Genomic DNA, 15,678 nt, shown 5'->3' with positions numbered 1-15,678 from the left:
AAAGAGACAGTGCATTATCACTTGCTGTGGACCTGTGCCCGGATTTACTTTCTCTCAGATGAGTGGCAAACTGTTGGTTAAAACCAATCCAAACCCTGTTGCTAGGCAGTTACATTATTTCATTGACACATTGTGCCAGCATGCCCCACTAAAGTATCAAAACTAAGCCTCCAGCAGCAATGTGCTCTGGTGTCACAATTAAGTGACCAGAGCTACATTTTTCCTTCAGGTTGCAACAGACATTAACAATTCAAAACACACTTTCTGATTTATACCTATTTCTGCTAATCAAGCTGTTCAGAGATGTTATTCCACACCTCTACAGCAAGTGGGACTTGAACCTGGGCCTCCTGGTCTGGGGTGGGGACACTACCCCTGTACCACAAGCCAGCATTTCCAAATAAAACATGAGTCACCCTCACAGAAGTTAAAATTACAGCAGGGTACTAACCACGAGAGACTCTCAATTTATGTCCATTCACAATAGAGGTCTTGTCCGAGCCAAAGAGGTCATTGAATTGTGTTAGAGAGAACATGGTAAGTAAATTGCTCAAATCTCAAAAATGGGGCAGGGTTAGTAACAGTCTTCCAAATACTGCCAATTCTTGGCCATGCTCAAGATAAACATTCCTGATCATCCACCCTATCCGATGTATTGTCCAGCTGGTCTGTGTTCGGACCACCATCTACCCAACGTTTCATTATGAAATACATGCGACATCATACTCAAGAGAATGGAAATAAGTCTTGATGCAAGTCATGTTTTCAGATCTCACTCAGGGTTTGCTTAGCAGTAAACAGAAAGCAGTCCACTTCACTTGCCCTGAAGAAACTCCAAGGAGTTAAATTACAAGGTGAGATTGCACAAATTTGGGTTGGATCACTGTAATTTAAAAGGAATAAGGATTATTTAATCAAAATTGTCATGAATTTATGGGGTGTTAGCTTGCTGCTGTTTTCTGTGGATTGCAATTGATGCTGTGCAAGTGGCTGCTTTTTAACTTGAAAATTTGATATACTTTGGAAACCCAAATTTCTTTCTGTCACCCTATCAACTTCACCTGACGAAGGAGCAGCGCTCCAAAAGCTTGTGACTTCAGATAAACTTGCTGGACTACAATCTGGTGACTTCTGGCTTTGTCCAACCCAGTCCAACATCGACATCTCCACATCACCCTATCCCTTGTTCACGCTTTGCTTGTCTGTCCATGGCTGTTTCTTCTCTTTTGGAAGATCTGAATCACAACAGTCCACATTTTTTGCCATTTTATATTGGCTCACAGTGGCCATTTTCTCACCAAATCCTTGTATTGTCACACCAAGGTTTCCTTTACTGTTGGCCTCCAAAAAGACCAATACATCACTTGCCTTCGTCATTGCTGGCTGTACTAACACACTTACTTTGTGGTTTATGAACAAGGGCACACGAATCTCTTTTAACACCAATATTTAATAGCTTTTCATCAGGTAAACAAAAAGAAGCAAAATAGATCCTATTTCACAATCCTTAGCTAATATCAACCAGCTCATTTGTAAACTGACACAAAGTATTCATCAGGAATCAGCTTCTGTCTTCTGCTTCTAGATTTCCTACGTTTAGTTGCTAAATCTCTTCCATTACATATCTTTGGATTTTCCTGGATTTCATTTACTAGCATTTCTTCACGTAATCTCTTTGCTTTCCTTAATTTCTTTTTGAATTCTGCCCCTGTACTTTCTCCATTCTAAAGTACATTGAGTGCTCAACATCTGACAGCAACTTCACTTTTAATTTTGCCTTATATCATCTTTTGTGTTCCTCAATATCCAAGGGGTTGTAAATTTGTGTGAACATAATTGTTTTGGCCTCAATGAGTCTGTTCAGACACTGATTTATATTGAAGTAGTTGGCTTCGGTTCACTGTTGCTCAATGCAGCTGAGTGAAATTGGCATTTGTAAATTGACAACTTTTTTTTAATCCAGTCATCTTGATCCTTTCCATGGCTACTTTAAGTCTAAAAGCTGGTCACTACCACTGGAATGCTATCCCACTGACAACCCTTGCATCTACCCGACTTTATTCTTTAAACTCAATCCAGAACTGTCCCATCTTGTTGGCTTTACAGTACTTTAAAGGTGGAGAACAGATCACCTCTTATTTTTAAATTTTTAATTCTTGCAGATGGATTCATAAAACAGACAGCAAAGGAGATGATGTGTGGATGCTATTCTCAGCACGTGTAGCATGTTAATGTTCCAATACAGTGTTGTAATATACGTTCAGAAAGGGCATGACAATAACATGACAATGTTAACAGTTATATAAAAGTGACAAAAGCTAACATTCTTGTGTTGTGTAAGTATGAAGTATCTTTGTACAGATGAGATATAGGGTTGTTTGAACGGAGATGCATGTCTTACTTGATTGAAGAAACTTCACCATGTTCTTTGCAAGAATTGCGGCGACAGAATTAAATGGTTTACCAATATCCCAATAACTTTCAAAATCTTCACAAACATGAAGGAGCAGAGAGACAGTCATATACAAAAAGGGATGCCAGACTTCAAAAGCTTATGTAGTGGCTTCAAAACAAAGCAATTTTGCAACTTAATGTGAAGATTCTAGGTTTATCCAAACCACAAATTAAGGCAACTCATTGACAATAGTTAGGTCTGCAAGTTTTCCACTGATTGGAGGGAGGCTTTACAAAGATTACAAGTGGTAAAGAGCTGAGAGAAGAGAGAATTAGCACATTGGACAAGAGGACCAGATCCCAGATGGCAAAATGGAACCAAACTTGCTAGTATCATGGAAAAAGAATAGAAAAAATTATTAAGCTACATTCAAAGCAAATATTTAATGAACAATGTAGCCTGGGCTTAAATCATTCATCTAAGACATCAGCTGAAATGATATGACCAGAATATTATGTACAGACAGTTCCATCACTTTGATGATTTATTGTTTGCAAGCTCAGGATTGATAACGCAGTTAGGAATAGAAGAGTTCAATCCATTCAGCACAATGCAGCCGAGGAAGTTCTGGACTTTGATCTGATAATAAACGAGAAACCTAAACAGCCTAAATTTTTATTTTTAAATTGTTATTTCAACACCAATGCATTTGTGTTGCTAGTCAAACTATGTGGAGAGGCTAGTTTATCTTTCAACTCCAATGTCACTCCAATCTCGTCTGCTTGTAAGAAAAGTCAGTGGGCACATCACTGAAAATTTAATTTTTGAAATGAAGACACTTTATTTTTAAAATTCTTCATTATTTTGGTGCAAAAATTCTGCAACAGTCCTTACGGTTAACATCTGCACAAAACACAAACACCCCACCCCTTATAATCCCACCTTTATTGCCTTTAGTCCTATTGGTTCTGTATACAAAGCTAATTTGATAAATTTGTTATGTACAGATAATGTGTACATCAGAGCTTTAAATTTTACAATCTGCAGTACCTGAAAAGTGCAAAAAAGGACACCTTCAACAAACACATTATACATATATAAAAAAATTAAATATACAAGCACAGAAGTGTGTTGTTAACTTACAAGTCAATCTGAAATACAAGGTAGAAGCTTTCACCTCCTGGGCACTGCACAAAATGTGGCTGGAAACATATGGTAGATGGAGATTTTTTTCTTCAAAAAGCACAGAATAATAACAATATTATACACAGTACACTTTCACAAATCAGATTAAAAATCAAGAGACTCTTTTGAAGCATTGAAACACTCCATTGGCATAAAACATTTCCCAAAATGAAATATACATGAAAAACCATTTGTGAAGTGAAATGTCAAAGCAGTTATTGGAAAATCTATAGAAGTTTGAATATTTTGCTCAACTTATTTGTGTTACTTTAATTCTTAAAATACAATGATATACTATGATCAAATAATGCTTGCACGTTACAATTTACGGGAATCCTATTTTGAATAGTAAATTACTGGTGCCACATGGAGGCTCAGGTTAGCTTTGCACCAATCTTTATGCAAACACAGTTAAATATTAGATCCAAGTTGCCAATTTAATCTGCATTCAGAAAATACGGTAGAGTGAACTGAGTTCAACATAGAGTCTTTTACTTCTCTGTGCTGTTGCCATACAATAAAATTAGCATGACTACTTGATATCCTAACAGCTGCAAAGCTTGGTTTGACCCAGTTCCTTAGCTACATCAAGTATGCAAACTTGAACTCACTGACAACTAAGTACTCCAATCACGTTGTAGCTTCTAACCTCGTGAGGTTAACATTAATGTCACTATTTCAGCTGCAGTAAGAGACTTTTCAGTGCAGCATGTGGTGAATGAGGTGTGCACTTATCCCTAGATAAATCTATCTTGCTCAACAGCAACCTCTCTTTCTCATATCTGCATCTCGTGACAACGCCACAATAACCTACCCCTCAGAACACGGTGTAACTCCTGACAATATCTGAGGCCAATTACGACAACCCAACCCAACAGTACATGGCAGGTATTCAGATTAGGAATCTCCTTAAAGCCCATTTTCACATTCATAAAATAGGAAAATGCTTTTCCTGGTCACTTAAAACAAGATAAAATATAGCTGGTCAGATAAACGAAATGTATTCATATTTGTTTATTAATGCCACTTGGCATCTCAGCCTAACCAACAGGGTTAGCTCCTGAGTCACTATGAAGTGAGAGTTTGCAATGTTTTTCATGAAAATGCTGCTACATGATCAAAGTTTCTCATTTTTATACGCTATAATTAAGTAAATGCAAAGGCAAACTGAAAGTGAAAGGTGGTTCTATATCTTGGATAAGTTTCCTTCTGGTGTTTAATGAATCAAAACTACGAGTCACGCATCTGATCGGAAGCATCTTTCTATTCATTCCTTTAATAAAATGTCAGCTCTACAAACATAATCGTATGCAAACACTTGTGTGCAATGAATTTTGCATCAAGAATTTAGCTTCACTTACCAGCGCTCTTTAGCTGAAGCTGCATTTGATTCAGAATAGAAAGTGATAATTGTGTTCCCTGTAAAATGACAAACCTGAATCCTCCGAAAGGTTACTCTAAATAACAGAAATCAGATTTGCCTAATGCACGATGCTTTTACTTTTTAATAACTGTGACCGTATGGTTTTACTTAAGTTCTTCTTAACTCTGTTCCATTTTAAACATCTTGTTCACCTTCTGAATTTGCCAATGCTCAGAAGAAAATAAGGTCAGATTGTTCCCACCACCAAACAAAACCAATATATTCTTTGTAATTTGTTGGCCAATACATGTCAGGAAGCGACTATGGTATACCTTGATTGATGTGACATTTAAAAAAAAAAAATCATTATTCAGTTTTGCTCTCCCTCCAACACAACCTCTCCCGGCTGTAAATGGTAGAGGTGCCTTACACAATTCTACCTGTCCAATCTCTCGTACTCATGATATTGTGACCAGCAGAAAACATCCTCAAAGCTAATGGCACAAGACAACGGTGGTCACACATTATGCCTAATGCCACTATGCCATCCTCTACACCATATGGCATTTTGTGCCAATGTAGTGCCATATGCCTGTGAATGTGCAGCTCATGATGAAGTTCTGAGATGGGACATCTGTACTTCCAATTCCAACACTGCTCCTCCCTCTCTCTCTCTCTTTCACTTCCTTCTCCCATCACCACTGTAGTTAACGGAGCAGGAGCAAGCCAACACCTCCATAATTCAGTATTCTATCCCCTGCTCCTTAACAAGAGGTAAGCCAGGTTGCAGGGGTTGGTGAGGGATTAGACATAATTAAATCCTGCATGGGTCCTTTCTGCTAGCAGCTACAAAGTGGTTTACACTTCAGGCAAAGTAACAATTTGGAAGAAAACGTTAAATAAAAATAATTCTGATTCCATAAATTATGTTTACAATATAAAGTGCACACAGAAGAACAGTACGTCTGGGAAATAGAGGCTAACACATTTAAGTTTGTGCAATAGTACTGATGGACACAAGTGAGCAATTCATATCATCATGAAGTATTGTGCTTGATTATCGTGAAACCGATCGAATAATGATTTAAAGAAAGCTTTGTGAGGCTAAGAAAGATGGGTAGGGGTATGTTACAAAGACAAAATCATTCCAACAATGCCAGTTTATCAATCACATTGGAAGTATTTTTGGAAAGGAATACTACGTCCGCTGTCTTGGTTGACAGTCAATGTACTGAGCAATAAGATGACAGTAACCATGATCTTTTGAGCTTTCAAAAAAAAAGGACACCAGGCAGCAAGATTAGGAGACTGTCTCCAGCTGCAAGATTTTTCCTCACAGGTACGTAAATAGCTGGAGCATCACATCGATTCTGTTCCAGAGAGATCCTGATGAGATTAGCTCTCCATTTCAGCACTGGCTACTATGACAGTGAGATTTTGTGGCCTTGGCACTTGCATTGCAAACCAACTTCATTCTTAAGTGATCCTATTAAGTGTTTTAAAATGCCAAAGGGAGGAAGTTTTTTTTTTTTTTTAAAAGACATCTGCCAGCGCTAAGATCCTTTAAGAAAAAATGCCTTTTAAAAAAAGTAAACAGACTGTCTTCCTTGCACAGAAGCATCAGGATTTTCTTTTTTAAAGAGTAGAAGTGGGTGAGCTCCATTACTATCTGTAACAGGAGACAGAGGAAGGTTCATCAAAATGAAATCTGTGCTACATGATCAGAAATGGACACGCTGATTTGTTGCATAGTCTCATTTGGCTGAGAATCAGATGGAGATCAGGGAAAACAGAAATGATCAGTAACAGCAGACAGGAAGCCACAGGATTTTTGTTCCTTCCGGTGATTTGACCTCATCACTTCAGCTCGCTTTGGGGATTGTATTCAGTTTCTCCAGACGAGATCTGGTTCAGACGCTTGCTGGAACCCCAGAGCTTCCTGGAAAGTTGCCCTGATCGCATCTATTTGTGGAAGGAAGAGAAAAAGCAGAAATAGAGGGAAAAAGGTCACCAGTATGAAGGAGCCAGTAAACTGAGACCTCAAAATAAGTGTCTCCAGCATTCCTTGTTCAAGGTGAGTAACCTCCACACAAGGTAAACCAATGTTCTATCTTTTTAAAAAAATGAAAAGGTTTATTGCCATCACGCAAGGGAAGTGACGAGAACGAACCAGCGAAGGACTCAGTTGGATGATGATAATGGAAAAAGTGAACATCCTGAAATCCAAAAAAATTTTGCTTCTGTTTTTAAAGCAGCTTTTTAAACACATATGTTTTGCAGGGATTAACATTTAACTGCCTCCTTTCAGAGTTAGGACATGCACATTTCTTCATGGGTCCTGAAGAGACACAATAAGAACGGTTGCCACTTCTGAAATGACAATCGTCAGATAATTGGATTTATTAATTTTGGTAATCATAGCAATAAATATTACTAAATTCTGGATTATCCAACTCTTTACAGGAATGACACCTTCCCTTCCTCTTCCTGGTTCTTCTCGTCAGTCCCTGTCGATACTTTACATCCTCCTGTTCCTTCAACATTATTCCTTTCTTTTCCTTCCTGAAAGGGTGCAGCATCATTCAAAAGGGCAGCCAGAATATGGAACCACTCCTGCCCTTGGTCACCCCGTCTATTCCTACTGTTACTTTTCTGACTCCTTGCTCGACTCTGGGAACTGAAACCTGTTGCATTGTTCCAAGTGCTGGCTGGGTGACTTTAGGTTCAGCTGCGATAGAAAAGGCAGGTGGGAGCTCTCCACCGTCTTGTAGATGTAGTTCAGAACTGTGGACTTTACCTCAGCTGGCTTGCCCACGCCGACAATGATTAGTTTGCCGTCCTCCAGTCCCACTAGGATGTGGCTGTTCTCCTTGGTGATGGACACACAGTGAATTGGCAATCTCATTGCTAGCGGAGTTGCACTAAGCTTCAGACTGAAATGAAATGTTTCAGAAATGTTAGCTCTTCAAGTTCAGTTACTGCTATTAAAAAGAGATATCGAAAAAAACGGGCACCAATATAGCACCTTCATGACTTCTAGATGTGCTGAGTACTTTCCAGTCAATTAAGTAATTTCAAACTCTGCAGTGAGGGCTTACAATAAACTGTAATTGCGACCAGGAAATGGTTTTTTTTCAGAAAGTGTGTTGGTTAAAGGAGACTTTTGCAGGCTACAGCTTCAAGCTGTGTGGGGCAAATTAAGGACTCGTGTGACTCCTGAACTTGATCGATCAAGCACACTTTAATGGTAATTAAGTTACTTATTACGTTTTTATAAACTGTTATTGACATTGTACTATGAGAAATTATCAGTTAACATTTTTGTAAAAACCTCTAAAATGTTTTTGACGTATATCTCTGTCTTGTTTTTCATTACTGTTGTCATTTGAGTAACATGGTTAGGGACTGGTGAACTGCCTTTCCAGTCTTTCAATCACCCATAACCCACATGTTTTGGGCGGTGGGCGTGGGGGAGGGGGAGGTGGAGTTTTAACTTGTAGAGTTCTACGCTGATGGTTCATAATTGTTTACTTACAGCTAGAATTTATTTATTTGTAACAAATAGTAATCCTTTTCTGGACACAAACCTGATCCACACACTATTCAACTTGGGTCTGAAAGACTGCTAATTGGAAAATTCTGTACACTTATTAACATTTTTAACTTTGAGACAACTCTGGGAATTGCAAAGTTTGATTTCCAGCACACTACCCCAGTTAAGTGTAACAGTGTGTCACTGCCATCGTCACTCAAGCTGGTCCAGGTTATAGTTTGGGAGGTGCTGATGCGCAGCCTGCAAAACACTAGGTGGAGGAGGACAATGTAGGTCACAGTGTTACATCAACCTTAAAACTAGATTGCAATTAAGTTAACAAAGCACCATCTTTTAACTGTACAACTTGCATTAATATAAAGTAAACTATGCCTGAAGATGCTTCACAAATAAACAAACTGTATTAAGAATAACAAAGATATTTAAGCTTGTTCTCAATGAAACAGGGATTGGAGGGTATATGGAACAGAAATAACATGGTTCGTTTAACTCAGTTGTAAAAGGGATGTCTAAAGGCAAACTAGTCAGGTAAAATGAACAAGGAATAAAACAATTGAGCATGTGCACAAGAAACCCTGACTTACTTGTAAACTGAGCAATAAGTGTTTAAAAAATATCAAGTTATTCATTGATGAAAATAATTTTATTGCCTGGTTCAAGAAGAGATCTAGCCTTAATGCCTGAAATTCCTGTCAACCATTGTGGCCATGCTTTGCATGTGGCAGATTAAAAAATATTCATAAACAAGCTGCTCTCTCACATAGATTAGAGGGCTACTTTTAGAATTAGGTTTTGTTAGTAATACAAGTTCTCCAGCAACAATATGGCCAAGTCAAGCCTGGGATTGATTTTATTTTCTGGCTCTTGGTGTTTACTGATAATCACCTCACCTGTACAAATCCCGTATAGACAGAAATCCCTCCATGCTGCCGAGGATGATACGTTCGCCACTGACAAGCAGGTCAGTTACTTGTTCTTTTAGAGTCTCACTTGCCAAGTGTTTGCCATTCACAGAATACAGATGTAGAGCATTCTTATCCTGCAAAAATCAAAAAGGTAAGAGGATGGTAGTTCTGAGAGAGACTCAGCTCAATGCTCTCCAACAAACAGTTAACTAGATTTTAGTATTCCCATAATCCAGCCAGTTTGGGAATCTTTTCCTGTCCAAAATTTTAGGAGTTTGAAGGTGGGAAGGAGAAGTCAGGATCTGTGCGTAGACAAGGCTATTCCTGCAAGCTCTTTCACACACTTTGTAAAAATGTCCCATGGGAGGGTTCTAAACTCCAACCAAGGATTCAAGCTATTGTGCCTGCAAAGCCCCAGGGACTTAACATCTACGGAAATGTCAAATTCCAATAGAACAGTTAGTTTGTAAAATATTTTGGAGGATTGGGAGTAAGAGAAGAGTGTGGAAAAGAGTTAAGACCATTAGAAACAGGATTAGGAGTCTCCTGGCATTTATCCTGTCAAGCCCCTTACGAATCCTAAATGTTTCAATGGGATCACCTCACTTTCTTCTAAATTCCAGTGAGTAGGTTTCCAACCTGTTTAACATTAGCTCATATGACAATCCCTCCATACAAGGGATCATCTTAGCAAACCTTCTCTGAATTGCCTCTAATGAAATACTATCTTTTTTAAATAAGGGGATTAAAATTGTTCACAGTACTTCAAATTAACTTTAATTGTATTTAATTACACTAAATGATTCATTAGTCCAAGTCTGTGACGTCTTTTAGAATTTTTTTTTGTACCAGAGTTATCGATTGGAAATTTAAGAGCCTCAAGGTATGCAACCAAAGGGTAGGCTACCCCTTTGCTCTGGCACACAATTTATTCAAATCCATGTTATACCATTTCATTCTTTCTCCCCTTCTTTCTGGGCCTGTTGGTGCAGGGAGTCTCCACCCTGTTGTGGTCTCTGTCACTGCAGCTGGGATGCTTATAGCAGACATACAAGGTGCAAAATATTGGATTCATAATTCTATAAGTGCATCAAGCAGTTCATGTTGTTAGTTCATAACATTTTCATAAGCTACAGCTACGCATTCACATTTCACTTAAGGCGGTAAATCCACACAGATGGTCACTGATGTTGTACCTTAAAATTTGATTTTCCCTCTATGACAGCGTTGACAATGATGTGTCCCTCCAATGATACGGAAAGATTGGGAATGGAGAGAGGGAGTGAGCTCACACAGGGCGGTTGAAGTGTCCTCATATACTGCCCACGTCGAATGGTATGAATGATCACGGTTCCATCCTAGAGGAGACGCACAAAGGGAATCGGACAGCCGTCTGGTCATTTAGACTTCATCAACTGGTCAACATCAACTTGTAAACCAAGATAACAATCTTCACCTGGCTCTGATGTAAACTATAAAAAGGCAACACACAACCACCAACTACCCTCCTAAGATATGCTATCCAGAATCTTCAGAATTCCTGATTGGATTTCTTGGCGATATCGATTGAGGGCCTCTAGATATTTTCCCCACACGAGTAAACATTTTTCTCTTTCCATTCTATCAAAGCTTTAAGTTATTTTAACAACCTGTTACTGGGTTGCCCTCAGCGCTCCATTTTCAAGAAATAAAAAAGACCCAGTCAATCCTTTTTGATACATTTACTGTTTACTTTTGGAAGAATCTGAAGTGGATGAAAGACAATAAAATGAATTAGATGAAACCTGATCACTTGAATTTTAACAGAAAGAATTTTTTTTTTTTTAATAAGCGCTAAGTGTAACAGGGTGAGTACTTGGAGCCAGGAATTAATACGTGGAATCAATCCTTTGGACTGCACTGGGGGCCATCTCACCAATTAGCAATTACTATCTGGACTCCTGAATCTTACCTTGGAGCCCGAAACAGCCATGTCCAGCTCTGTACTGATAGCCAGGCTCGTTATCTCCTCAGTATGCCCATATAGTATCTGCATGGGCTTCTGGGCTAGACCAACAGCCATCCCTCCCTGAATCAAAAAGTAAGTTGAGGACACATCAGTGAAGAATATCAGCTTGCAAACAGACAAGAATAAACCTGCTGCCAAATACAACAGAAAGCCTTGAATTAATACAGTGCTTCAGGAGGCTTCAAGTTGCCCCACAGTCAGACAATGAAGCGTTTTTGAAGCATAAAGTGACTATTGTCATCTAGAAAACTTGGCAGCCAATAAGGCCCCACAACCAACAATGTGCTAATGGCCAGATAATCTGTATTTAGGCCTTATTATAAATGCTGTCATTAGGGCATCAGTCTATAATTTGTCTTCAAGTTTCCAGGACAGGACTCGAATCTTTGCCTTTCAACTCAGGGCAAAATCCTAGTCTAAGAGAATTAAAGTCAAATATCTGTGGTCTTGCTATTGCCTTGGTTGAATTCGCCAGTTCAGCATAAATATATATTGCTGAATTGCATTATTAGCAAAATATTACCCAGCTGGCTGAGGAACAGCAGAGCTGATTCTATGATTAACACAGTCTCATAGTTATGTCTCACTCTTTGCAATATGTAGCACCGCTAATCTGTTTGTGACTGAGACTAGACATCCATCTATTAAAACATAGAACCAAGGATGTTCTAGCCTTGTTATTTATATGTTTTGATTTGCTGGAGTGGTTGGTATTACTTCAGGTTCTGTTTTTCAGTGGTTTGTATATTGGGTCCAGTTCAATGTGTTTGCTGATGAAGTTCTGCTAAGATCCAACTGGACCCAATATACAAACCACTGAAAAACAGAACCGGAAGTAATGCCAACCACCCCAGCAAACCGAGGCATATAAATAACAAGTGGGACAGAACACTAACGCTTCACTGAAGGCGCACTGATGATGTTACCTAGCAGGGTGACGAAACGTCTGCACTCAAGCACACTGGCTCGGCGAGCAAATCTACAACCTCATCCACAACCCGAGGTACAAATCTTCTCAAAAACTTTAAACCGAGGATGTTCCTCAAATAAATGTTCTATGGGACTATTGCAGATCAATATGAATTCTTGTGTCAACCTGAACATCGAGAACTATAACACTGTTACAACAAACCTGAGGTGAAAGGTTTGTGTGCAGCTCAGTGATACTTCTCAATGTATGGGCTGATTTGGATCAATTGTAAGCAGATTCACGTAGTTTAACTTTTAGACTATCTAAATACCATGAGGCTATAAAATGCTGCAGTTTACAAAATGTAATGGAAACAAAGCTATAAATACAGACCTGCTGCAAGATTTGCCAAATCATGCATGTTGTGTCACGTGACCCTGATATCAAATGGATTCCACAGTAATCAGTTGCCAGGCAAGTCACAATGTCTAAAATGAGAGCAGAAAATGTGATGACACCCAAACTGTAAAGAATGAATGGGTCTAAAGCCTTCTGGAACTACAGGAAGATCATTTATTTTGTTTAATCATTTATTTATTTATTTTGATCATTTATTTTGTCCACCACAGTCCATGCTTTGCTACATATATCCCTTACTGGGAGATTACCTCTGATAATGCTCATGGTGAACTGGATGATACAGTAAAACAATAGGGTAGCTGTATGCTATAACAGTACAAGTCTCAGGCAGAATGGAGACAATTGTATAGGTAGCCATGAATCATTCCTGTTCTGCTGCAAGTGGATTAGACTGACTTTACGGATGTAATTTGTATAACTATTTCTGCAATTTACTGCAGAAATAATCAGTTAGTAATATAGTAGGGATATAATTTGGCTTTTAGTGGGAGACTTCCTCTCATTGATTATGTTTACAATAGCTTGTAAAGATATTTTTAAAATATATTTTGTTTGCTGGAAGATAGATTTGCTGTGAGTCCTGCCATAAATCCTATCCCACCAGAATCTCTTTGATTGACTGGACATTAATGCTCATGTTTTAATGGAATGGGAAGATGTGTTTGATGGTGACATTGTGCTAGAAGGAGTGGAAATTATATTATAGGTGCAGTTGGCTTGTAATTGTTTTGAGAATTCTTGAAGACTGCTAGCAATAATGCACTAACTCTACATTAAAAGGTTTACGTTTTTAAGCTTGCTTACATTATTTCAGTTTCATGATAATTTCTCAGATTCTCTCACATCACACGATGCCACTTCCCATTATTATTTACTCAGGGGAAGTGGGTATCGCTGACTAGGCCAGCATTTAGTAACCACCTCTAAATTTGCTAAAGAAGGTGATTCTGAGTTGCCTTGTTGAACTGGTGTAATCTTTTTGGTGTAGGAACATGCACAATGCTGTTAGGAAGGGAGTTTCAGGATTTTGACCCACGACAGTAAAGGAATGATGATATAGTTCAAAGTCAGGCGGGTGTGAACTTGGAAAGAGAACTTGCAGACTGTGACGTTCTGCTTTGTCCTGAATGGAGTCAAACTACTTGAGGATTGCATTTATTCAGGCAAATGGGGCGTATGCCATCAAGCAGGCACGGTGGCACAGTGGTTAGCACTGCTGCCTCACAGCACCAGGGACCCGGGTTCGATTCCAGCCTCGGGCGACCGTCTGTGTGGAGTTTGCACATTCTCCCCGTGTCTGTGTGGGTTTCCTCCGGGTGCTCCGGTTTCCTCCCACAGTCCAAAGATGTGCAGGTTAGGTGGATTGGCCACGCTAAGTTGCCCATAGTGTTCAGGGAGGTGTAGATTAGGTGGGTTATAGTGGGATGGGTCTGGGTGGGATGCTGAGAGGTTCGGTGTGGACTTGTTGGGCCGAAGGGACTCTTTCCACACTGTAGGGATTCTATGATACTTCTGACTTGTGCCTTGTAGATGGTGGACAGGCTTTGGAGAAACAGGATGTGAGTTGTTTGCAATAGAATTCCTAGCCTCTAACAGTCACAGTATTTATATGATCGCTCAAGTTCAATGGCAAGACGTTGATAGCGGGAGATTCAGCAATGGTAAAGCTACTGAAAGTCAAGGGGCAACAGTTAAGTTCTCTCTAATCAGAGATGATCATCGCTTGGCACTTACTTGTGGTCTGAATGTTACTTTATGGAATCTCTGACCACAAAGTTAGCTTTTTGTAGGAATATGTCTAACATACACCATCGTAGCACCTAAATGGCAGGGCATGATTTGTTTTTTTTGCTTCTTTATTCATTCACGGGATGAGAGCATCACTGCCTAGGCAGCATTTAATGCCCATCGGGCAGTTAACAGTCAACCACGTTGCTGTGGGTCTGGAGTCACATGTAGGCTAAACCAGATAAGGATGGCAGTTTCCTTCCCTAAAGGGCATTAGTGAACCAGATGGGTTTTTCTGACAATTGACACTGGATTCACAGTCATCATTAGATTCTTAATTCCAGATATTTATTGAATTCAAAATTCCAACATCTGCCGTGGCAGGATTTGAACCTGGAACCCCAGAACATTAGCTGGGTCTCTGGATCAACAGTCCAGCGATAATACCATTAGGTGATTGCCTCCCCTTTGTTGAATAAAGAGTCTGGTTGGATGGAATTTGAGGGAAAAGGGAACCCTATCATGGTTCTGGGAAGAAGTGAAGGGGTGCAAGCAGAAGTAGGGGAAAGGGAATGGACACTTTCGAGGGTCCTGGCAGCAACAGTGGTTGGGGACGATTCCTTGCTGAGGGAAAAGGAAGCGCTGGTACGAGAGGTGGCATTTCAGAATTAATGTGGTGGCAAATCCAGGAGAATGGAATAGGGTTCTTGCAGGAATTTGGGTGTGACAAAGCGGTGATGAAGGTAGCAGTGGGAATCTGTGGGTTCATCATCAGTATAGCTGGAAAAGCCTATCCCTTGTTACCAGCTGTGTTGATATCACTTACCCATGTGTCTGATGTGCTGTCCAGTAAGCTTGCCCTTTGCAATGGAGGTCACTCGAATGCTATTATCCCAGTGCCCTGCGCTGAAGAGCAGTTTCCCATCATGTGACACCACAAACAGTTTTGAGTTCACTTCCAGCCCAGGAGTAAAAGGGCCATTGATGCAACGCTGTGTTCTGTAGACATGCGCAAAAGTAATGTTCTTTTAAAAAATGGCTGAACTACTGATAGCTTATATCTACACAGATCATCACAGTCAATGAACATTCATTGCTGAAATCTCGTCAGCAAACAAGACAAATCTGCACAGAGATAGTAGGAACTGCAGATGCTGGAGAAACTGAGATAACAAAGTGTAGAGCTGGATGAACACAGCAGGCCAAGCAGC

General features: G+C 39.6%; 1 protein-coding gene across 2 annotated transcripts in view; it reads right to left on the bottom strand.

Moving 5' to 3' along the window:
• Window positions 1-3,211: 3,211 nt before the first annotated feature.
• The window catches only part of nbeal1 (neurobeachin-like 1), a 128,806-nt gene continuing 116,339 nt past the window's right edge, over window positions 3,212-15,678 (bottom strand). Inside the window, exons 47-53 of one of the 2 annotated variants that reach the window (XM_048599007.1) lie at window positions 15,294-15,466; window positions 12,713-12,807; window positions 11,353-11,469; window positions 10,598-10,759; window positions 9,387-9,535; window positions 7,741-7,876; window positions 3,212-6,905 (exon numbers count right to left, since the gene is read on the bottom strand). In XM_048599007.1, coding sequence (XP_048454964.1) covers window positions 6,801-6,905; window positions 7,741-7,876; window positions 9,387-9,535; window positions 10,598-10,759; window positions 11,353-11,469; window positions 12,713-12,807; window positions 15,294-15,466 — 937 coding nt within the window. In that variant the 3' untranslated portion in view covers window positions 3,212-6,800. Of the gene's footprint in view, window positions 7,877-9,386; window positions 9,536-10,597; window positions 10,760-11,352; window positions 11,470-12,712; window positions 12,808-15,293; window positions 15,467-15,678 lie in introns of both variants that reach the window. The other variant, XM_048599006.1, reaches the window with a different exon arrangement.

The sequence above is a fragment of the Rhincodon typus genome, chromosome 7 (assembly GCF_021869965.1).
Source record: "Rhincodon typus isolate 14 chromosome 7, sRhiTyp1.1, whole genome shotgun sequence".
Classification (NCBI taxonomy): Eukaryota; Metazoa; Chordata; class Chondrichthyes; order Orectolobiformes; family Rhincodontidae; genus Rhincodon; species Rhincodon typus.
The sequence above is the reverse complement of the archived record's forward strand: the minus strand, read 5'-3'. Positions and strand labels throughout refer to the sequence as shown.